Genomic DNA, 24,338 nt, shown 5'->3' with positions numbered 1-24,338 from the left:
AAGGGCACTGTGTCTTTTTAAAGAGAAGACCAGCTGTCTAGAGATGCCTGTGTGTCAATGATTTCTTGCTGTGTATGGCTTCTAAATAGTACTTGTATATTCTGGAACTTTTTAGGATGCTTCAGGCAAAGAACTACCATTTGCTACCAGCATCATTAATGAGGTCCGGGGCAGTAGGAGCTCTAGGTCAACCTTTATCCCTAATGCAATGGAGAATTGTTGTTACCAGCCAGAAAAGCTAGAAAACGTAACTTATGTAATTATGTATTATGTAATTATGGAAGATTCAGTACACCGTACACAGGAGTCGGCACAGTCAAGCTCTGACAGGAGAAGCTCAAACAGTTCCTTGACTGTGACTGCACTGCATGGCTCATTTACTCAGTGGGGACGGAAGACAGAGAATAAAGCCACACAAATCTGCATCTTACAAGGTTCCTGCATATAACTTGCTGTTTTCCACAACTAATTCCCAAAATCTGATTTCAGAATCTCAGTCTCTGCTTCTTTTGCTGTTTTCAAAGAAAGCTTCCACAAGATTTAACCTACATTTCTCAGATGGTTTGAGAATTTCAATTAACTACTGACACTCTTAGCTCCTCTGAGGCATCCTCAGCTCCACATAAAATTAGTATAATCATCATACGCTACTGTCTGACTCTATAAATGCCACATGAGCTCTGCTCTTTCTGTCCCTCTGTTTCACCAGACTTGATATATTGAAGAGGTGAGTCCTTTAGATCTGGACCTCGCTTGTGTCTACCCGGTGTGAGCACTGAGCATATGAAAAAATCTCTCCCCACCTGATGGTCTGCCTGTAGGAGACTGCTGCACACTCACAGAGTCTGGCAGAGCTGCTTATACAAATTCTCCCACATCAGATTAGGGACAGCCAAGTAAGATTGGTGAAGATAAGCTGAAATGCTAAAGCTACTCCCAACTTATTGTGACTAGAGCAAGTTAGGGAGAGCCTTGTTAGTGGATCTGAGGGGAAATAAGGATGAAAAGCAACCAGGATAGGTTGTTGGTGATAAGCTCTTCCCTAAGCACAACTAAATCCAGAAAAGGAGATCTGTCTGCAGTTTGTGATGCTGAGAATAAATTCTGGCATAATAAAAATAATTAGTAGCACACATCAGTAGTGCTCAAATGCAGGCAGCTGCAAAACTGTCTGCAATATACAATTTGAATTTATCTTTCCTTTTAAAAAGGAAAAGTTTGCTAAATATCCTGCTAAGCAGTGCCATTTGACTAAGACCCTAGAATCAATCTAGGTTTAAGATTCTGTGTACCAAATGTTCTGTAAATTCTGCGGGCTCTACACTGAATAGCTTAGTTCCAAATAGAGGAACACTGTAATGAGAAACAGTGCAGTGTGGCACCACTGGCAGCGGTGCATACGTTCTGCCTGCAAAATGTCAGTAAGTGGATTCTCCACAAGCACCATGGTGTGTTTGGAGCAGAGGTTCCTCAGCCTCCCAGAAATGACTGTATTGGAAACATCTTTGCATTACTACAAATTGTCAACATGTACATAAACAAACATTTGCTCTTGTCTCCAGCACAAGTATGGTTAAAACTTCTCAGTACTTACATGAGCAGATTTATCTTATTGTCTCTGCACACACACATACCCTTCAAAAATTTCTTAGAGGCTCCTTGGGCTTATAATACATGCACGTGTAGGGAAAGAACAATTTTCAAAAACTAGGTGAAAGTGTCTGAGTGTAGTGATGCACAGGAAAGTTTCTAAATAGCCTGTGGGTGTATCTGCAAAGAGGAAATGCATACAGTGTCTGTGGCTATCCACAAAAGTTTGTGCAAGTACTTCCTAGAAGGCCTTTCAAATGCAGTTACTGTGGGAAGAACTCACTACAGGAAACATGGTTTGCTTCTTCTCATTGTTTCAGAGTTTGATCCTACAATGGCTGGAGGGAAAAGATGAACCTGGTAACCTCCACATCCTTTCCCAGCAGATGCAAAGGCAACAACAGCTTCTGGAACTGACAACACGTGTGCACAGCACTGGGAGCCAGGGCTTGGCACCAGGCAATACACAGCACAGGGTGTGCTGGGGGCAGATGTAGAGCAATGTGCCTCCTGCAATGGTATCTGGGCCCCCTGTCACAGAATCGAAACAGGGCTCTCAACAACTGCTATCTTTGAAAATTGGTATATGCAAGGCATCTTGTTACCACCTGCCATGCAAGATGAATTGTGCAGCACTGAACTGCACCAGACACTTTTCTAATGAGCCTTTTAGTTCCAGGAAGGGTAAAGGTCTCAAGGGTCTTTGCAATCAAAGCTTCCTTACAGATCTTGCCTGGAGGCCTAGGCCCCCAGCTGCTGATTCAGTTTCTTGGCTTTCTCTCCCCTCAGACTCGGGTGCAGTGTTTGTCTCAGGCGTGCTATAGCACTTGTTACTACAGCAGCCCCGTGCTGGGGGCAGGAGCCTGGCAGAACTTCCCAGTGCCTTTCCCACCCTGCAATCAGTCCTGCCTGCTCTGTCTGAGCTTCGGCAGATCTTGTGCTTTGGCTTTCTCTGCATCCAGGAGACAAAGAGGGCTCGGCAGAGCAAGCCACTTTTAGCTATTTATTTTTAGCATTGTAGTGATACCAGAAACATGGAAGTAAACAGGAGGTTGTCAAGCTGTTGTAAACAGCATAGGGCTAAACTCATGACACTGAGGAACTCACTGGCTAGGGCGGCTTATTAAGGAGATATTTAACTGTATTTTTCAGGTACTTGATTTCAAGTGTTTATGGAAATGACTATTGTATCTCAATTTCCCATATTTCACCATTTCCCTGCTACACGCCTCTGAGCTCAGCAGAGGCCCCAGCTCCCTGTGCTGTGTGCGGCTGCCACTGCCCTCTCCCGGCTGCAGGATCATGGAATATGCAGCACGCTTATTTTTAGAAACTAAAGAGGTAAATGCTGTTCACTGTTCTGCACAGAAACCCGATCCTGCATGCACACTGCCAGATTTTGAAAATCTTCAGCTTCTTGGAACCCCCAGCCTCCAGAGGCCTGAAGCAGGTCCCAGGAAGGAAGCAGCACTGAGGAGCAGGGCTCAGCCCGCAGCAGAGCAGGATGCTGAGCCATAGTTTTGATGTGAACACTGATTTCAGCCATGTGGAATCACGAACTGTGAGGACAGAGACATCACAGCTGTAATTTCTTCACACTACTTCACCAAGGAGTGCAACATATGTTAAAATTCATGGTTTACCAACAAATAAGGACTGCTTTGTTCTGTAACACTACTTAAAGCCTCCACTCACAACACCCAAAGTCTGAGACAGATGCTAAGAACAGCAGCTCCTCACTGCATGCCTCAGTGAACTTAGTTCAGACACTGAATGACAGGTGAGAAGTGTAATAAACATATTGCAAAGTGCAAAGGAAGAAGGTAACAGTGATCACCACCTGCAGCTGCACAAGCCTCATCATCTCAGTACTATATCCTTTACTAAAATTAGTTTTTCCTAATGTGCTTAAGGGTAAATGATGGATTCTCTTAGGGAGCTGAAGTATATATTTACTCACAAACTCGATGTGAAAGCATAGCCCTAAAAATCCAGAGATTTTCATAAATAAAGGATCAATGAAGAGTAAGACAGAAATATGTATACCACTTCTATACCACACGGTAAGGAAACAGACAGAATTACTGAATAAAAACGTTTTAACCTCTGAACGCGTGGCTTCTTGGAAACAAAAACAAACAAACAGAAAAAGGACAGTAGCAACAAATTTACTATATTCAGCCTCATTTCCAGCTCATAGATGATTGTGTACTTACTGGGCAGCAATCTTAATATATTTCTTCAGTAGCTGCACACGCTTGCTGAGTTGAGAGCAAAGACAAATCTCAGTGACCACCCAGAACTGAATTTCATTAAATCTTCTTAAAAATAAATCCAGATTTGCTGTGGTCTTTTTGAAATTGTGCCTTCCAAAAGTGTGATAGATCAGTTCCAGCTAGGAAAAAGAAAAGCGTTTGGGATTAGTTTTTTTCTTAGAAATCTTATACTTTGGACAGTGGAAAGAAGGTAAAAACAGTAACCAGGTAAGTATCTACTTCCTACACTAGCCTGAAACTTGCTCTGCAGTTTACATTTATTGTTGCACCGATTACAAGAACTTTGGTTCTAATCCAACAGTCAATAGCTGAAGCATACTAAAAGTGTAACTATAGATTATGCATAAATAGCTTAATATCTTGAATAAAATGTACTTAAACAGCATGTGTTTGGGAGAAGTTGTATAGAAAAGATGCAAAGATAAAATCAGACAAAGAATGCCTCGTGCTTTCAAAACTTGTAGGCAGTATTTTTGAAAATCAAGATCAGAGATTTGCAGGTACTGAACATACCTACCATACAACGCACCAATTAAACGTTTCCTGACAGATTCTAAATCTGAATAGATGGACTTTTTTTTACCTCATGCACACAGTTGAAGAGCTCCCAGTCATAAATTGTCATCTGATGTGCGAGGTCTTTGGAGCTCATCAGCTCAAACGTTCCAACCGTACCAACTGATGGTCCCTCTTGTTCTGGTAACGGTGCCTACAAACAAAAAAATATTTTAGAAATGCTAAATTACGTGATTGGAGCTTTTCTTCCATAACGTTTCTGTTTGTTTGTTTGTTTCCAGTGTGACCATTTCCCTGCATCTGCTTCTAATAGGAAAGCTAAAATTTGCTGTTTTGCACAGGCTGGCATTAGGAAAAGAGAAGTCCTATGCAAAAATCAGTATCCACTATGCAGAGGATGCTGAGTGAAATTCTAAAATTACTTCAGAGGTACTGTAAGGAAGTAAGAGAGACTGTTGTCAGTATGTTATTATTAGCATTGTTCTAGAATTTGAAGCCAGAAATAATGTGCATTTTGCTCCTTAAGCATGCTTATTTGTTTAGGAGCATAGGTCTGTTCACAAATCTTTTGTTATCAATTTCCTCTTTCACATACACAAACAACTGAGTCACAAAGCACAAGCCAGATACTTTTGTAAATTACTGACCATACCAATAAGAATTATTACACCCACCATATTTCAGAAATCTGCAGTGATTGCAAGATCTTCTGCTCATTTATGTGAGGCATTTAAAACATGCTCATACTTTCTCTTTGTCAGTACCGCGATGCACTATTACCTGATTGCAAAACTCCTCATTACGGTAATGAAAATTATAAACACGCAGTCTTATAAGAAAGAATTCTTTAAGAAAGAATTCTTTATACCATTCAAGTATAAAGTATTTTTGAAAGACAATTCCTTACCATCCAATAAAAGAAATGTGAACTACGGTGTTGCATATAAGTAGGTCTTACACTGAAGAGATTTAAAACATGGCTTGAGATCAAGGCACTTTTGAAGTAACCTGCTGTATATATTAAGGTCAACACATTTGAGCCAGCCCCGGCTAAACACTAACAAACAATCTTGCAAGTTCACATGCATTCTGAAATTTCCATTGGGAAAACATCAGTAAAGCTTCTTGCAAACCCACGTTTTAATTGTTTTGTTTCCAGGAGAGGGCAGTAGAGTTCACTCACAAGTTTCTCTATGTCTTACAAGGTCTTTGTTAGTTAATTGCAGAGCAGGGAATTGTCAACAGGCTCCTTTCTGAGTAGCAACTGAATAGAGTCTGGAAGATTAACAGGCCATATTTACGTACTGTAGCACTAAAATTGAGCTTATTAAATCAACTGTCTTCTATAAAGGAATATTCTATTACCTACAGAAAAAAAAAGTGGCTGGATTAATACATCAACAATACACAGTATTGTAGCTTTATTTCTGTTTGAGTTCTTGCTAGGGAAAGCCTTTATATCAAATACCATCATATACAAATATGATGTTATTTAAATATACATATCATTAAAAATAATTAAACTTACCCACAGACATTATTGCCTTTAAATATCCATCTACAATTTTTAAAATAAAGTATTTAAGTATAACATTATCTTAAGAAAAACCTCAGGACAGCCATTAACCTCACAGCCTGGGATTTGCACAAACCCAAAAGTTTCTTCAGTTGAAGACAAAGTATGAATGAAAAATACAGTTATGTGTAGAAAATCTTATTGCGTGGAAATTTGCGGAATAAGACTTAGGGCTTACTTCCCCTATTTGGAGACAAATACAACATAGCTGTTACCATAACAAACACATGTTTTCCAAGGCTAGGAAAGAAGCACGTAGATGTAAACTCACTGCATACTTGCAAATTTGTCTGACCCAGAACAATATTCACATGGGAACTGTCAAGTGCAATACAAATAAATGCACCCACATAGGCTGCAGCAAGAAACAAGAATATAAAAGGATTAAATTGGGAGGGAGGAAGGTCATAAGATTTTTGAAGTTGTTTATACCTCTTTGAAAAAATGCAGTTGATAAGGAGATGAATTCTGTCGTGTAGTGCTGAGAGCTTCATACAAGGTGCTGAGTGTTCACCCCGTAGTTCCTATTGAAGCCTGTCCAATTGACAAAGACTAGCACACTGCAGTCCTGTAGCTGCTCAGAGCTCATTGTAGCATTTGGAGCACTTAGACTTGTTTGAGTTGGAAGAGACCTTCAAAGGCAATCTGGTCCAACTCTCCGGCAGGGACACTACAGCTACATCAGGTTGTTCAGAGCCCTGTTCAGCCTGACTTGAATGTCTCCAAGGCCAGGTAATCTACCACCTCTCTGGGCAACCCGTGTCAGTGCCTTACCACCCTTATTGAAAAAACTTCCTTATGTCCAATCAAAATATCCCCTCCGTTACTTTGAATCCATTTCCCATTGTCCTATCACAACAGACCCTGCTGAAGAGTCTGTTCCCTTCTTTCTTACAAATGCCCTTTAGATACTGAAAAGCTGCTTTCAGGTCTTCCCAGAACCTTCTCTTCTCCAGGCTGAACAGTCCCAGCTCTCTCAGCCTCACATGGGACGTGTTCCATCCCTTGGATCGTTTTTGTGTCCCTCCTCTGGACCTGCTCCAACAGGTCCATGTCTCTCCTGTACTGAGGACTCCACATCTGGACACAGTACCCCAAGTGAGGTCTCGCCAACACAGAACAGAGGGGCAGGATCATCTCCCCTGCCCTGCTAGCCACAGTTCTTTTGATGCAGCCCAAGATACAATTGTCCTTCTGGGCTGCAAGGGCATGTTGCTGGCTCACGCCCAGCTTACCATCTACCAGAACCCCAAAGTCCTTTGGCAGGGCTGTGCTCTGTTCTTACGTTACACCCTCCAGCTTGCACTGATAGTTGGGGTTGCCATGACCCGGGTGCAAGACCCTGCACTTGGATTTATTGAGACTCATGGGGCTCTCCTGATCTCTTTGCTCAAGTCCTCTAGATCTATCTGAATGGCATCCCATCCCTCTGGTGTGTTGACCGCACTCAGCTTGGTGTCATCCACAGACTTATTGAGGGTGCACTCGATCCCACTGTTGATATAATTGATGAAGATGTTAAAGAGCCCTGGTCCCATTACTAACCCCTGAGGGACACCACTTGTCCCCAGTCTCTATCTGCATATTGAGCCATTGACTACCACTCTCGGTATGACCTAACAACCAGTGCCTCATCCACTGAATGGTCCATCCATCAAATCCATTTCATTCCGATTTGGAGAGAAGGATATTATGGGAGACCGTGTCAAAGGCCTTACTGAAGTCCAGATAGATTACATGAGTGTCTTTTCCCTTGTCCACTGACACAGCTACACTACCATGAACAGTGACAAGGTTGGTCAGGCAGGACCTGCCTCTCTTCCATGTGTCTTAGCTTCCTGGAGTATCTGCTCCATGATCTTCCCCAGCACTGAGGTAAGGCTAACAGGTTGGCAGTTCCATGGACATCTTTTCTACCCTTTTTTCTATGGCCTTTTTTCCAGTGACCAGGGTCTTCACCTGATCACCATGACTACGTCAGCCACTTCCCCCAGGACTCTGGGATGCATCCAGACTCATAGACTTATGAATATTCAGTTCCTGAGGTAGTCATGAACCTGATCTTCGCTTACAGCAGGAGGGGCATCATCCTCCAGTTCTCTCACCTTCTGAATAATCTGCTCAAGGGCTGTGTGTAGAGCAGTCACTAGTGAAGACTGAGGCAAAAAAAGCTCTTCAATACCTCAGCCTTCTCCTAGTTTGTTGTTACTGGCATGCCTGTACTGCACACTATTGGGGTACGCTCGCCTGGATTTTCCTTTTGCAGTTGATGTACATATTGAAGCCTTGATCCAAGGTAGATAGGCAGCAGAGGAGAAAAGGCACAGAAAGCCAAGACAATATGCTGCCAAAGGTATGTCTGCACAGACATGCAAAGCCATATGAAAGTACTCAACATTGTACTAATGCAACCTCACTTTAGAGTAGAATGCCTCACACAGGTATCTATTTAGCAGGATTAATTAACCTTGAGGGAGCATCAGAATTTAATAAACTGAACAAGACATATCCCTGCATGGAAGTACAGTATGCTGTATGTGCATTCCCTGGTTACTAAATTGAATTCAGCAGCAAAGCACAGATTTTTACCATATCTATAAAAGAAATCAGGCATACATAGTAAGTGGCTTGTTAAAGGCACACAGGAGGCTGAAACAAGGGTAGGAGTAACAGAGTTCATGCTGACATGACTTGGCAATGACATTTGTTTTTAATGAAATAAAAGGAACAAAAAGTACAGTCAAATCAAACCCTGTAAAAGCAGACCCCATGAGATTTGAGATTGTTAGAATAGCTGTATAAACTGTAAGTACTTATAAGCAATTTTTCTTAAAAAAAAAAAAAAAAAAAAAAAAAAGACGTTCTAGGAGGAATATGTTCTGTGATTCTAGTTAGAATCAGAGATTTTGAGTATTTACTGGGGCTCAGATAGAGAAGATTCTAAGGAATTTACTGTCAGAACCAAGTCTTCATAATGCTGCAATTGCAAACATCTGTATTCTCTAATATATCCTTGTGGCCACCAGGAGTCAATTTTGTAATCAGGAATTACCGTTTGTCTTGGTGATAATATTCAGCTCTTCCTACATGCTCAGCATGACACAGAGAATACTGGAATCAGGTTCTGTCAGGTGGATCAAGTGGATTTCTGCTCTAGTTTAGGAAATGATTACATGACTCCATTTTCATTTCAGGGCTTGTCCCATAGAACTATTACAAGTCCTTCATTGTGAGTATTTCCACTAGTTTCTACCCAAAGTATTGATAATACAAAAAATACCAAGCATTCAAATTAACTGAGGAGCTGAACTTTCTGAGCACTGCATACATACATACCAGTGAATCAAACTGGTCACGTGGGCAAGCAAAGAGTCGTCCATTAACACTGAGAGTTGTAAACACTGAAACATCATGAGGCTTGAGCACGACTTTTTCTGTAAACATGAAATGGAAGACTTCATTAAATATTTGCAGAATTGACAGCAGGACAGACCCAGCTGCAAAAATCAGCGTTCTGGGAACAAATTTTACAGTCAACCAATGTATGTCCAGGACAGAACTAGATGGCAATAAGGTCCTCTTTGTGAAGAAACATCAGGAGCTCAGCCCCAGCGATTCTCATTCGAAAGTGGCATCAAGAACCAAAATCTTGGCCTCAATCTGCGCAGGCAGTTTAAGAGAAGTCTGCCATCTCTAGGAACTACTTGCAAAAATCTAGCGATCATTACAACTCTTCATTTTTGTCTGAGCTTTAAGCATGTGGAGAGCTGTTCCTGCTAGAAATTTCCCTGGAACATAACTGCATAAGAAGGTGATGAAATGTAACTGTATTCAGATCTCATTGCAGCAGTTCTAAAAGAACATCACATTGCAGGTAAAGAAAAGATAATGAGGTAACTTACAAAAATCTCTGTCAGAGAGAGATTTGGCTGTCAGCAAATCTGACAATAAAAAATTGCTGCAACTGCAAAAACAAGAGCTGCCTGGTGTCAGTCCTCAGGAAGTGAATGTTTTTGGCAGGCATCACTGTCTACAAAAATGCCTTCCGAAACAGCTCTCATTAGCGCTGCGTGTCCTCACAATCATACTCAACCAGAGCACTTTAGCAAAGCTAATTCTCCAGCAGAACCCACCCTGAGGTCACTCTCCCATTTCTACAGCCTACAGTAGGGGGCTGACTCTTGACCCTTTGCCAACACCAGGTCAGTGGGCTTGGCACCAAGATGCTAAATGGAGGTCAGACTGGCATGGACCAATATGGGACTGTCAGCACTGCAGCATTTTTTGCTGCTTCTGATTCTTCATCTAAACTGAATCCATGTTTATCTCATATTTCTGCTGTTAAAAAAACTGAAAGTTCTACACTGAAGGGAACTTGGGGTAGCTCTATTCAGATACATGCAGATACACAGCTGCTCATTTTCCCTGTATGCCATGTGAGCTGCGGTCTGTGCCTGCAGCGTGGACAGGACTTGCCTCAGACATAGCTTGTACTAGCTGAATGTGCATACGGTAATAAAGCCACGACTGAATTAGTCTTGCTTTTCAATCCCTCCTGACCTTCTCTTTCACAATGAGAAACGTTTAACATAATGGAAATACAGTACCTCCTCCTGAACTCATCTTTACTATGATAAGGCCTTCTCCAGAACCCAGCTTATCTGCTACTGCGCTGATCACTTCCTTCACAGACGAAGACACCGGCACGCGGATAGTGGTATAGGTTTGGTCTATGCAGTACACCTTAAAAAGAACTGGAGAAAAACCATTCCATGATGTATGCCACATGTAACAATCACAGAGATGTTATTGCGCAAACTACTTTCACTTTGTTAACCACTGCTCACAAATGAAAGAACAAAAGCAAAAACAAGTCATTACTGTTTTGATAATTCCCCATTCTTCAGACATTCTACAATTTCTAGCCTAGAAATCTCTGACTTCCTAGAGCGTTTAGTAAAACACGAAGTACTCCCATTTTAGTACTGCTATGCTACTTATGGATGCTAGTTTCACCTGGTACTTTATTATGTCCCAGATATTATAATAGTACAGATATTATAATAGTACAATTGCTTTCAGGAGTCAGAAAAACTCTCTTAATTACAGTAAAATACTTTTCATTTCACAAAATAGGTTTGAAAATAAAGTTCAGGTTACAACCAGAACTAAAATTGTACTGCAGTAATTTTTTTACAGGCAAGTATGTTTCTGACACAGGAATACTGTAGACAGTGAAGAAAAATTCCTTAAAACTTGAGTGTACAATACACATTGGCTCACATGCTTATACACAAACCTAGGAATCAATACAATAGAACATTAGGCTGAAAAAAGCAAGGCAGCATGCCGTGACATGAATTTAAGACAGAAGGTAGCAAAATACTCCCTCAGCTGAGCTGTCAAGCCAAGCTAAGCAGTCTCAGGAGTTATGGTTGTCTACATATTTTCAAGGCTCGCTTTGCTGCCAGCACTACAAATGAGAAAGGTACAGTCATATGAAAGCAGCAGTTAATTTCTGTCCATACAGACAGTATTTAAGTATTTAACCTTAAGTTCAAACGTTCTGTAGCAGAAGGTATTTTTTGTGATGAAGATGCACCAGAACCATCGAGGGACTGACCCAGGCAGTTGCAAAGAAATCCCCAGATATATTAGTTTTAAAGAATGTATATTTGGTTTACACTGAACAGATCTCAGGATGTTGTTATATAGAAGTGCTTTTTCCTGCCTAAAGTGAATGACAACTTGAAAAGCCAGTACAACTGAAAATGACAGTCTAACACACTGCTGTAAATTTTACCTTGATCTCTCCACAGAGTCACACAATACCAATAGGGCAAAAGAGCAGATTCCGTTTTCTAGGCTGTGTGCCACACGGCAGAGCTCCAGGGAATGATTATCTGCTCCACTCACATCTCACAAAGGAACATTTCTGGTGAAACAGCTGTATGTATTAGCTCAAACTATACAGAAGAGAAAGGGACTCAAACATGACCTTCAGCATCGAATACTTATTGCACTGACACTACCTGCATGGACACTGTCTGTATTGGTTCTTGCCTGTTTTGTCCATCCCGTTTTAAAGGTTGCTACATTCTTCCTCTGAGGAAGCACAGTGCTTTATAGCACACAGATGAGAAAAGATCAGGAGTATTTCAAAGCAACGACGGAGAATGTTGGTTCAGAAAATGCAAAGTTTGCTTCAGGCCAGACTTCTAAACTGTTAGTGCTTTTGTTTATTTTCAGACCCTTTGCTTTCAGAGAGGCAACTTTACTGCAAATCCCAGGGCTCAAGAAGACCCTTCAGAGAAGGAACTCACCTTCATCGCTGCCCCTGATAGGTTGGCGTTTCTGTGCTCTGTCATCACTTGCGTTAAACAGCTGCAGAAGAACTTTGTGCTGAAAATTAATCACCAGGATTCACATTATGAAGAGTGAAGAGGCAAGAATAAACATTAGGGTATAGATCTGAATTTAAAAAAGATCAATGGCAGGAAAAAGGGTAGCAATGCAAAATTTGACACAAAGTTAAAAGTTATATCTGAATGTCTTGTTTTAATAAATCCCAAATTACTAAAGAGAAGATGCTTACAAGTTTGCCATCCTAAAGCTTTTATTTAGGAAACAGAAATAAATTATCTTACCTTCTTTTGTGGTGCTTTAGGTTCCTCAGCTCTATAAAATTTAAAATACAGTACATATCATTAGATATTGCCTAAAAGATTTTGTGCACAAAGCACAAAGAACACAGACCACTTGTCAAACTAGAGTATCAACACCTTCTTGTTTGTATTTAGGAAAGAAGATTAGATGATACTACAGGTAAGCTATATCACAACAAAGGCACAGAAAATACTACACGAAGTTCACACAAGCACGCAGTATAGTTTCAATGGTGTATACATAATTTCTTATTCCTTCTGTCAACCCTTCTATGAGGCAGTCCGGTGTATGCAAGAATTACATGGAAAGATGGGGTCACAGGCATTCATCCAAACAAGTCTGCATGAAAACATTCAGTCTGCAGCAACTGAGTGCCATTCACAAAACACACTTTTAAAAGATATAAGAAATAATTTTCTTCATCTATTTCCTGGGAAAAAGAGCAACGAACAAGAAAGAAGGAAGCATAATTTTTTGCTTACACTTGCTTTACAATTTTCTCTAGCTCTGGAAGTTGCTCCTTTAGTGCTGCAATCATTCTGGTATCATCCGACACAGATACATAAAATTCCTGTAAATGACATAGAATACTCTTTAAATAACTATAGGGGTAAATAAGCAGTACTAAGGATAGAGGCTTATGAGATGACATCTGATAGTTTAATGATAATAAAGAACGCTAATCTAGACATAAGTATTTACTTATACTACTGTTCAGCCACTCACTGCTTGTGCAAATACTGCATTTTCAGATTATCAAGGAGAAAAGAAAGAGGATTCACAATTAATGTGGCACAACAACTGGTGTTTTTTGTTTTTTTTTTTTTGTTTTTGTAGGCTAGTGATTTTGTTTAAAAACCATTCTTCCCTTATCACTGTTATTGATAGTAAAAGCAATTTCTTTCATTTTTGTTAAAAACCAAAACATAAAATCACCCAGCAGTCTTGACCATGCTTACTAGCATAAGCCCATCTCCCGTCTACTCTTCAATTTCTATTACTGTACTATTTTCAGTCATGGCTTTGAATTCCTCTCTTCCAGCACAATCCTGAATTCTGGCTTCTATACTTTGTATTCCACTTTTTTTCTGAGGTGCTCATGATCTCTTCTTAGGCAAAATGTGGAACCAGTGCACCACACACATTCTCCATGATATGGAGCACTTGAAACCTTGTTCTACTTAAAATCTTTTCCGCAGTTGACTTCTGTGACCTTGTCTTCCCTTTACTGTCTTCCTGCCTTTGATCCTGCTTTCAACATCTTCATCAGAGAATTATTTTCATTCAGATCCATATTTTGGGAAGACTTATCTCCACCCATGTTTTACTTCTCCCTTTCTTGAACACTGTCGTTGATTAATTGCTCTTCTGTGCTAATTAAACTATCATCCTCATGGCAGCAACCAATAATCTGTCTTTGTGCTCCAGATCTGTTTGGTTTAGTTCAGTATAAATCTGTAGAAGAATTTAAACATTAACCAAAGCTCACTGTAGCTTAGACAATGCCCACCAAAAAAAGCAACTTAATATATTCTTGTTCAACAGTCTACCCATGCAGAACTTTCAATAGGATGTGCAACTCCAGCAGATAATTTCAGAGATCCAGCAATAGCTCAAACGCTGCTGTTCTGTGTATACTGACTGCGGCTAAAAAACAATTAAACATAGTTATGAGTTTGCACTCTGAAGTGATCCACTTCTCTTTACTTTGTACCAGAGTTCAGCATGTTCTGAACAGGCTTTCAACTTATCTTGCTATGTAAATACTTTCCAGTACACCTCCTACCTCCAAAAAGGCCATTGCTGCTTCATCCTCTTGTAGCAAATCTCCATATAAAGCAGCCCACTGAAGAACCAGTCGAATGACTCGCCTTTTACTGTTGAGAGAGTAATCCATTTTCTCTTGCTCTGTACCCTGGGAAGGCTGGGCATGATAAGTGCCATGGTGTCAAGGAAAATGATCAGTGATTGAAAGTATCAGAACCGGTACGATTTTACAAACAAGTGAATTCCAACAACCCATTTGCAGGGTGTTCAAATGTAACTTTCCACTATATACTTTTGATTTCTGACTGTTGCTAGCATAAAGGTTTGTGAAACTTTAATACTCATACTAAAAAGTAAGAAGACAGTGAGGTCACTAAACAGAGCTTGAATGAACAGTGCCGCCACAGAGAAAGTTGCTGTGGAGGAACAGAACAGAAATGACATTTGGAATAACAGAGAGCAGAATTAATGGTTAAGACTGAAGAAGGATGTTCTTTCCTGTGCTTCTTTGGAGGCTGTGGCAGAAAAACGTCACTTTGTATTCATACACAATTCCAGTATGATTCTGGAGTGAAACACCAGTGCCATATCTTTTATTTACAGAAGCTACCATAAAGCAGGGTGAACCTCAATCCCCTTATAGTAGGAGAACCTAGTTCACAGGCTTAACTGACCACAAACATGGTCTAAGAGAACAAATTTTGTAGCAGCTTCCCTTATATATGAGGAAATCATAGTTTCCATTCTAACAACAATTACAGGATATTTGGGAAACAACACTTTGTGACAGTTATTTTGTAAGGGACACTAAGAAAAGCTGGGAAACACTTAACTGATCTTTTTCATGCTGAAGTGTCTGCATTACAAAAATTGTGAGGTTCAGTATCCTTTCAAGCTGCAAGTTCCATTGCTCAAACAAAAGATTTTAAAATATTAATTAGAAAATGTGAATATTAATTAGAAAAAAAAAGTATCCAAGACATATATTTTAAGCTTCTTATTTATAATTATAACAAGATTACTGCTGTTTTCTCTAACAAATGTTAACATACATTATACTAATAAAATGCTATGGGAAAAAGTATCTGTTAACTCACACTTTACAAATGATCCTCCAGCCCCAAATCCCTGCAGAGATTCGACATGATACAGGGGTTACTGGGGCACACACTTGACTGACAAACTTTCAGACATTTGCATATTAATTTCATTCAGAAAGGCTTCAAATGACTAGGGAACTAAACATGTCAGTGTATTTATGGGAGTAAGTAAGCTGAAGGGTCATAAGTAAATAATATATTGTAAGCTATGTGCTCTAATGTCTCAGGGAGCAAGTTTAATATTCCACTGAGTCATTTCTCTCATGCCATTTTTACTTTTCAAACACTGCAATTATTTCACGTATTTTTACTTTCTTATTAACTGACTCACCACAGGCACTGGTAATTTTTCTGTATTTTTACTGCTCATTTTTATTAATTGCTCTTTTATTAACATTATCGCAGGGAAAGTCAGTGAAGGGTTCTCCCATTTTTATGGGACCTACAGGACACAGATTCAATGCAGATTACAATCAGAAGTAAAATATCATGTATTCTTGCAGTGTCAGATAATTGTAAAATATTTATCAACACCAACATAGTTTTATACACATATACCTAATTCTGCCTAACACATACTAGGAAATTAAATCAATTCTCAAATCTGTTCCTCTCCGTGTGGGAACATTTAGCTGGACTGGAAGCTCTGTAAAATCAGCACCAGTTACTGCAGTGGAACGCAAACTATTTTGCTGGCACAGTGGCAAAGGAAATTCACTAAACCTTCGTAAGAAAACACGCTAAAGGACTATTGCCTACAAAGAGTAAAAGAGTATTTGAAAGCATTTAGACAATGGCCCTTAAAAGATGAAAACTTACACACGTGATCAGGCTTGTTCTACCCCAAGAGCACTACCCTAACTGTACTTTTGGAAGTGTTCCTCTACATCAAGTTTTATTTTGTGACTTATCTTCTTTCCTTCTGACAAGCTGTAGCTCTGACAATTTTCCATTTCTGTGCAGTAAAGAGGGAAGGAGTCTTAATCTAACAGACAGGATGCATGCTTATTACATGATCGAGGACCAAAGGAGCATTTTCTTTGCTTTCCAATTAATAAAGAAATATGTGATTCTTTAAAATTGAAGCATCTATACACATTAGTGATTAAAAATGAGTTGTACCAAGGGGCAGCATAGCACTGAGTTAGGAGCAACCTATATCGTTAATTAAACAAAAAGGTGCACCCATTCATTCCTTTCAGTCTTGAAGAACATACAGATGACCAAACACAGATGACCTTTTCTTCCAAAAGGAAGAAAAAAACCCCAAAATGTGTACCCTGTACTATACTTGAAAGCACTATAATGTTTTAGCTCCACTCATGCCTGCATGCTGCCATCTAAAATAGTAGCCAATGTGGGTGTAAGAAAATAGTCTTTCATTGATTCAAAATTGGGAGTTGTAGCAAAAACAGTGTCTCTGACTGAATCACTTTTCTTATTTCTCTTTTACCATTTTAATTTCCTCGCTGAGCATAAATAACCTCTCTTCAGTCTCACAGTGCCAGAAAACATTTTTGTACTGTGATTTTGCTCAAAAAAGATGAGCTTTGTTAGCAACCTTTCAACTCTAACAATAAATTTCAATGGTACAATCAACAGAGCACAGTTTGATTTTCCACATTCAAAATGGACCAAAATAAACAATAATTCAGCGCTAGGAAAAGCTGACACTAAAGCAGTGGGACACTAGCTACTTTCAGCCCCTTCTCTTCCTCCTACCTGAAAAGGAATTAGCTTGATGCTTGCCATGACCCACTAAACAGCATACTGGTCTTAGCCTCTCTGGAATAGATTTCATAATAAGTGAATGTCTATCTTCAGAAAAGCCTTTCCCCTATGAACAATGAGGTGCATTTTCTTATGTGTCTTATTTTCCTAATTACTGGATATCAGAGGTATACTATTATAATGAAGGACAGACAAGCTTGGGTCTCAAATGGACTGACTGACTAACAGACAACCTAGACAAGTCTGAAAAAAAAAAAGGAAAAAAAAAAAATCAAAACTGCTGTCCTTTTCTTTTCTTTTACCTCTTCTTAAAGCTGTCAGCAACAGCACTTCATAATATTTTTGCTATCTAAAACTATAGAGTTTTGGAAAATGTGTTTGTTGCAGGTGTATGAACAATTTTCTATAGACCAGTTTTGTAGGTCCAAAGGTTTTCAAAGCAATTACTGTCCTTGCTAGTAGTAACACAAATGAATTCTCTAGCTTGCCAGACAAGACACGATGCTCTATTTTGTGGTTTCAGGATGTTAGCTTTCCCAGATGTCACTTGCCCTGCTGAGCTTCAAGAAGTGCATACTTTCACACCAATCTGATTCAAAAAAAACCAAAAAACCACCAGCAAATTGAAGTTATACCTCTTGTCAAAAATCTATAAAACAGAAAACATTTTATGTTTATTTAATGCTCGCCATCACTTGATTCCTTCAAGTCACGACACACAAGCAAAACTTTTCAGCCTCCAGCAGCTCTCTGAATGACACGTCTTGCCAGTAGCTCATGGATGGAAATTTTACAGATACCTTCTACATAAGACAAAGATAGTATGAGAATGACTTCAACTCCTGATGCTATATAACTGTGTTTTCTACTAAGTATTCACATTCAATTCAGATTTTTTGTAGTTTGTTAAAGCTTCCTATAAACTACTATATATTATTGTTCATAGCCATATTATGACAGTGCCGAGGAACCACTTACTCACTGTTCTAATAGTTCAGGCACTCTTTTGCTTGAGACAGTTTGTGGCTCGTAACCTGTAAAGTGGGCCACAGAAGTCACTAAAACACAGTACTTTTAGTTTAAATCTTAGTGCAGTGGTTTTGCAAAAATCAAGAAAAACAGAAAGAGGAAGGATAGATGAGTGCTGATCTAAACTTGTGTGTAGTTTTACTTATAGAATCATAGAATTGTTTGGGCTGGAAGGGACACCTTCCCCTAGACCAAGCTGGCCAACTAACCTGGCCTTGAACAGCTATCCGGTGAAGGGAAAGCAGGTTTCTTTTCCTTGGTATAACAATAACCCAGAAAAGATACAATCACCATGCTCCAGGCCTGCATCTCATCATGGCTGTATGCTACCCATTTTAGACTTGCTGAACTATAAGACAAGCTGTCAGTCAGACACTGAGAACCCACCAACAAGGCAACAAGGCACAGCCTCCATGAAATGCAATTTGATTCTTGAGAGGGAAAAGCTTGTGTTCCATCAATGGTATGGAAAGCTGTAAAAGGAAAATAACTTATCCGTAACAAAAGGATATTGTGCCATCAAGGCTGGGCAGAGCTGACTATTTGGCATAAAAACACAGTGCATCATAATAAAATCATTTAAAACAGAATCTGTGAAAAGAAAAGAAAGAAAATAGCAAATTGAGCATTTGGGGGAACACAAGGATGAGGCTTCTTTAATTGAAAAAACCTTATTAGTTCTTGGTAGATAATGAAGGTGTCATTTTGCACTTTGTAGACATTGAGTATGAAAATATAAATGAATCAATATGTGCTGAAATATTAATCTTTTACTCATTTGTTTGGAGTTAATTGCATTTATGTTAAGAGGTTTTTGCCTGTGTCAAAAGAAAGTTTGGCCCAGCATAAAGAAAACAAACTAGAATAGTCTGTACAAAAATGAAACATTTGGGTATATTCCTCCTCAAGAGTGTAGAGATCTAGAGGAACCACTTACACAGTGCAACTTTTCAGGTAAAAGAAACACTTCAAAATGCTGTAAGCAAGTGATGTCAGAGAAAATACGGTGAGATAACTGCAGCCTGACGTTGCACCATTGCCTCATTGTAACTCATATTTGAAAATCTCTCAGTTGACAAAGCATCTCCAGAATGGTGGGACTTTGTCTTGCATAATACGCAAGATAAGGTGAATTTTAACTGTTCTTAGATTAAGGGACTGCAAAAATCAAAACCGAGATTTTCTAGCTGTCTGAACTCCTATAACCTAAAAATAGCCTGGCTTGTGAATTGTGACATTTTTGTCCCATGGGATGCGTGTATAATCTTGTCACTGGATTGTAAGAGTCAAAGTTTGAAAGGATTTGAAAAACAATTTAGTTAAGAAAAACATATAAAATACAGGCATAGTATGAACAGTGAAGTTGCTATTATATACTTTCGGATTTAAAGAAGAGCATTCTGCCTGTAATCCTAATAATTAGGTATCTATGAGAAGTATAATTGTTATTCTTAAAAGTGATTAAAACATACAGCGTAGAAGGATTTCTGTAATCTTTCAATTCTTCCACTACTTATGGTCCACTGTACACGTCTCTCCAGTACACTGAGGTCAGTAACAGACTAGCTGAGGATTAACAGCTTTGAATATATACTTTTTAGACATCTGCAATGTCAAAAAACTTGCTAAAGCAATATCCTGTAGCTTAACATAAAAGTCTCTGCATCACTTCATCATAATAAGGATTATTTTTGTTCCTGAATCTCTTTTTTTCTCCTAAATTAGAGTACTTACTGATAGTAAAGCAGTAAATATTTCTATCCTTAGAGGTAAATTCGCTATTCTCTTTACACTAATGAAAAGCATCCTAGTAAGTGCAGCTACAGCAACCTACATTCTTGGGACTCAGCCCATGGTGTGCTGAGTTCTTCTCCTTTATGTAAAAATCCTTCTTTCCCTGCATGGGAAAGTATCACAAACAAGCAATGTAAAAGTAATGTGATAAGGATATAAAAGTGTGAGTAAGCTTATCCTCGTATGCAACAAAATGGCTGGAGCGATCAAGCTAGTTCAAAGTATCAGGTGACAACCAAAATAATAAGTTTGAGTACCATTACCTTCTGGTGGTAATGCATGCTCTTTTCTGGCGTTATAGGTGTGCTTATTTAAAGTTCTGACTAGTGGTCTGGCATCTTCTGAGATTCTGCTGTTCTACTCAGAACTGAAGGTATAAATACAATAGAGCAGAAAGAGTGAATTGTTGTCTTTAATCCCGGATTTCTTATGTTTTCTGAGGTTGTTTCACTGCATAGTTTTTATTCTGGGAAAAACTTCTACTAGTTTCTTTTCAAAACATCACGTTACAGCATACTGCCAGCAAGACTTTATGCAGTAATAACAACCACAACAATACAGTTTTTGTCACGCACCTGTTGCTTCATTTAAAGTTGCTTCAAGGCGCATAGTTTCTAGAAAGTGCTCTAAAATTTTCTCTGGAGTTCCTGACATCACAATATATCTGAGAGAGGGAAAGGAGCAGTTAATTTCTCATAGACAGAACAAGAAATCAAGAAACATTCGCATGCTAAGCGAGAAAATAAAGAGTGCTAAGTGCAAAAACCTGCTCTGATCAGAATTTCTGAGTGTCTTATGATGAGACCGCACACAGTCTTTGTTGCCCTCTGTGTAATGCATACAGTAACGCTCTCTATCCTACCCAGGGAGTGTGAGATGACAGACAGCCCCCTTCCTGTACAAGTACTCTCCTATAACATCACCACAGTTATGCTGCAATCAACAGAACTGCACTGGTGCAAACCCAGGGAAGTGCAATCAGAAATGCTTCTCCACAGAGAATGAATATCTCAGTAATGACAGCAATTCGTAGTCATTAGAGGGTCTTAACAGACTTACTATGGGCATGAAATGAGAACTGGTTTGTATCACTGTCAGAGCAAGCAAACAATTTTCTCCAGTATCATTGATAGGGTCTGGTATGAGAAGATGGGAGCAGATAGATACTATGCTGAACCTTCAGATTTGTGTAACACCTTAGATAGCTGAGGAAAGTAAGCTTTTGGAAGAGGATAAACTGATTATTGTACCATTTCCAGGACTAAAATGAAGGAGGTGATTAGACCAGTGCAGTAGTTGGGTTACCCTGTCCAATGCAGAAATACAGGCAACATTTTAAGAACCAGCAGATCAGAATGTCACAGGATAATACCACACTTGTCCTGCCATCTTTTTTCTTTGACTCTCCTTGCAGATCAGATTTTTTTTTTTAATCTTTCCCTCCACTCTTCCAATCTTTGCATTTCTTTTTTTTTCTTTTCTTTCTTTCTTTTTTTTTGGAATCCAAATGATGAAGTATGAAACTTTAAAAAAAAATGAAAGAAAGAAAGAAAGAAAAAACCCTGAGAAGTGAAGATACTTGCTCCTGCTGAGAAATAAGTGGTGGAGCTGAGCTCCTGGGAGCTCCTCCTCACTTTGAGCGCTGACCGTCACAGTTCTTTTACCCGCCAACCCCTTTGGAAAAACTGTATTGATGTCCCAAGAACACAAACACTTGTTAAGCCAGTGCACATTCTCACAGAGATACTAACCAAGTATCTAAGTGAGTGAAGCAGAGAAATCACAGGTTGCTGTACTCTGAATATGAAAGCGAAAATGAACAGTGAAGTGACTTGCAGGGCTGCTGGATTTATCCTGCATGAGTGTGATCACCCATAAAGAGAGAAGTTAGATCTTGGGAGTGAGAACTTCAGAGCTTTGAAGCAAAATTGTCACTGTATGAAACCATGGCTCTGGGAGCTACATCTCCTCAGGAGAGGAGGCAATAGAATCCAAACTACAGCTCAGAGGATTTGCTCACAAAATGAAGTTTTCACCAAGATGAAGACGGAGAAAATGAGTTTCTTGTTTGACTGGATGTGCTGGGGAACAATTCTGGATTGTAGAACATTTCTCCAGTTCAAATGCTATGTACCAGTTTAGTGAACAAAGCCCAAAGGGCAGTTCATCTTTAGAGACAGCATCAGAGATGTGAACTATCTGCTTGAAGGCAAAACAGCAAGCCTTTAAGAAGCTTCTCTTTGAGGCCCAGTGATTTTCCAAAGTACTGAGCAACAAACTCCACAACTCCAGTAACAAACTCAACAAACTCCAGTAACACATTCTAGAAATCCGAACACAGTAGTAACTTTGATTTGGACTCAAGCATAAAAGTAGCCATTTACTCTACCTATTAAGAAAAAAAGGAAAAATCATCTTCAAGTCAGTTAACTCACTTTGAAAGATTTTAAACAAAAAGATGTTGCCTACGCAGGGCTAACAAAGTAATATGACTGCTGAAAAGCAGCCAGTGAGCTTTCAAAGTAACTTCCTCTCTCATGTTGCTTGTGTTCACTGTCATAGTTATCAGCTAAAGTTCCCTCACTGGCAAATTGATGGGACCCAAATGCTGACCACCTGTGTAAAATATCTACAGAAATGAATTCTTCTTACTTACCTGCGAATAGTTCTGAAATGTAAGTTGTAAAATAACCTGGCACCATAAATGTCTCCAGCTATTTTTATCAAATGCTGAACAAGAAAATGTTAAGTAATAGAAGTAATGCTGGTGTAAAGAGTTTGCAAAGAAAGTTCCATTTAAAATACATTTAAATAAAATTGTCTCTTTTGAAAGTATTCAAAACATGTATTTGGTCAAAGAAAATGGATTTAAGTTTATGATCAAGTTACTGTGCACATCAGCTGTAGAAGCAAATCCATTGACTGCAGTCAAGTTTCCCTAGAAACTTGAGGAAAAATTAGCCCTAAGAGTATATAATTTCTTTGATCTTTTTTCTAGTAGATCAAGTGAAGGATGAAATGGTAGTTTCTGAAATACATGAAATGTGTGAAATATAAAGAATGGTTTATTTAACTGTTCAAAAGTCTTTACATAACTTTATATTCAATTTTGCAGATAAAATACTTATGTGAAATCCCAGATCAGATAAAATCTATACCCAGAAACACAAAACATCCCCCAATTTTTTTTTTATTTTTATTTTTTGAGAAAAAAGTAAAGGATTCAAATTTCTTTTCTAAAGAAAATGATTATGTGACAGGAAATTGTCCATCCACTTGTAAATAAGGCAATTACAAACCCTTTGGGGGTTTAACCAACATTTGGAATTATAATAGCCTCAGTCCATTCTTATCACAGTAGCATCCAAACACAAATGTACTTTTCCCTATTCAGAAAGAAAGTAAAGAAACTATAAGGAGTATTTTTATTACAGTGCAAACCTGTTCTGTAAGATAAGCTGTGCGATTTTCATTGCATGAAATCATCATTTGTTTATAAATAGTATGTATAAAACACTTCTTATAATCCAGAATTTAAAATCCAGAATGAAAATATCTGCACTTAACAATAAAACAATGTATTTCCTCATGTCTTTTACACAGTAGCTCTGCTTAATGGGGTTTCAGCATTCTCCATGTGTAGTCTATTTAGAAGCTATTATATGAGATAAGTATTTACAGAATTATTGTGTAAAGTCATAGAATTGGTGTACGGCTAGAAATGGATGTATTATGCACTGTGGGACAAGTGATGGGCTTATGATTAAAAAAATAAAAGAAAATTGTATATATTCTGCACTCTTCCATAGATAGAGAAGATATGCTATTGTTTGGTTAATAATACAGAAGAAAAAGTGAATCATCATCTAAAATAGTGAATGGTAACATACTTGTGTTGAGGCTGTGAACTTCCTTGATTAGAAACTCTGTTTCCTGCTGGGATCTTCTCCAACACCAAGACATCCTGGTCATGTTCTTTGAGCCTCACAGTATTTGCTTCCACATCCTGAAAGACAAGTTAATATTAAGAAAGAAATTGCACCGATTTGGCTGATCAGTTACTCTGAAAAAGTGCACAACTCAAACACAATAATGTATCATTTTTCTAGCACGGTACTCTGTCTGGGCTGATTTAATTGCTAAATTACTAGGCATGCTCTAATTCCAATACAGGATGATAGTGTATTTTACTTTCTATACTACGAATGATCATAAAACAGCTTGTATTTGGTTGCAGGTTTGAGTTACAGAATTACAGCTCAATTTTGGAATATATTTGCTCTGACTTTAATA

At 38.8% G+C, this 24,338-nt stretch overlaps 1 protein-coding gene across 2 annotated transcripts in view; it reads right to left on the bottom strand.

The window, feature by feature from the left end:
* Nucleotides 1-24,338, bottom strand: part of RAPGEF4 (Rap guanine nucleotide exchange factor 4) — a gene marked incomplete at both ends in the record, with an annotated part of 142,283 nt that overhangs the window by 13,299 nt on the left and 104,646 nt on the right. For both annotated transcript variants that reach the window (XM_079539254.1, XM_079539255.1), the window contains 11 exons: nucleotides 3,807-3,985; nucleotides 4,450-4,575; nucleotides 9,295-9,392; nucleotides 10,566-10,712; nucleotides 12,282-12,360; nucleotides 12,606-12,636; nucleotides 13,107-13,195; nucleotides 14,411-14,548; nucleotides 18,754-18,842; nucleotides 20,621-20,709; nucleotides 23,936-24,051. In XM_079539254.1, coding sequence (XP_079395380.1) covers nucleotides 3,807-3,985; nucleotides 4,450-4,575; nucleotides 9,295-9,392; nucleotides 10,566-10,712; nucleotides 12,282-12,360; nucleotides 12,606-12,636; nucleotides 13,107-13,195; nucleotides 14,411-14,548; nucleotides 18,754-18,842; nucleotides 20,621-20,709; nucleotides 23,936-24,051 — 1,181 coding nt within the window. The remainder of the gene's footprint in view (nucleotides 1-3,806; nucleotides 3,986-4,449; nucleotides 4,576-9,294; nucleotides 9,393-10,565; nucleotides 10,713-12,281; nucleotides 12,361-12,605; nucleotides 12,637-13,106; nucleotides 13,196-14,410; nucleotides 14,549-18,753; nucleotides 18,843-20,620; nucleotides 20,710-23,935; nucleotides 24,052-24,338) is intronic.

Source organism: Tetrao urogallus (assembly GCF_951394365.1).
Source record: "Tetrao urogallus genome assembly, chromosome: 8".
NCBI lineage: Eukaryota > Metazoa > Chordata > Aves > Galliformes > Phasianidae > Tetrao > Tetrao urogallus.
The sequence above is the reverse complement of the archived record's forward strand: the minus strand, read 5'-3'. Positions and strand labels throughout refer to the sequence as shown.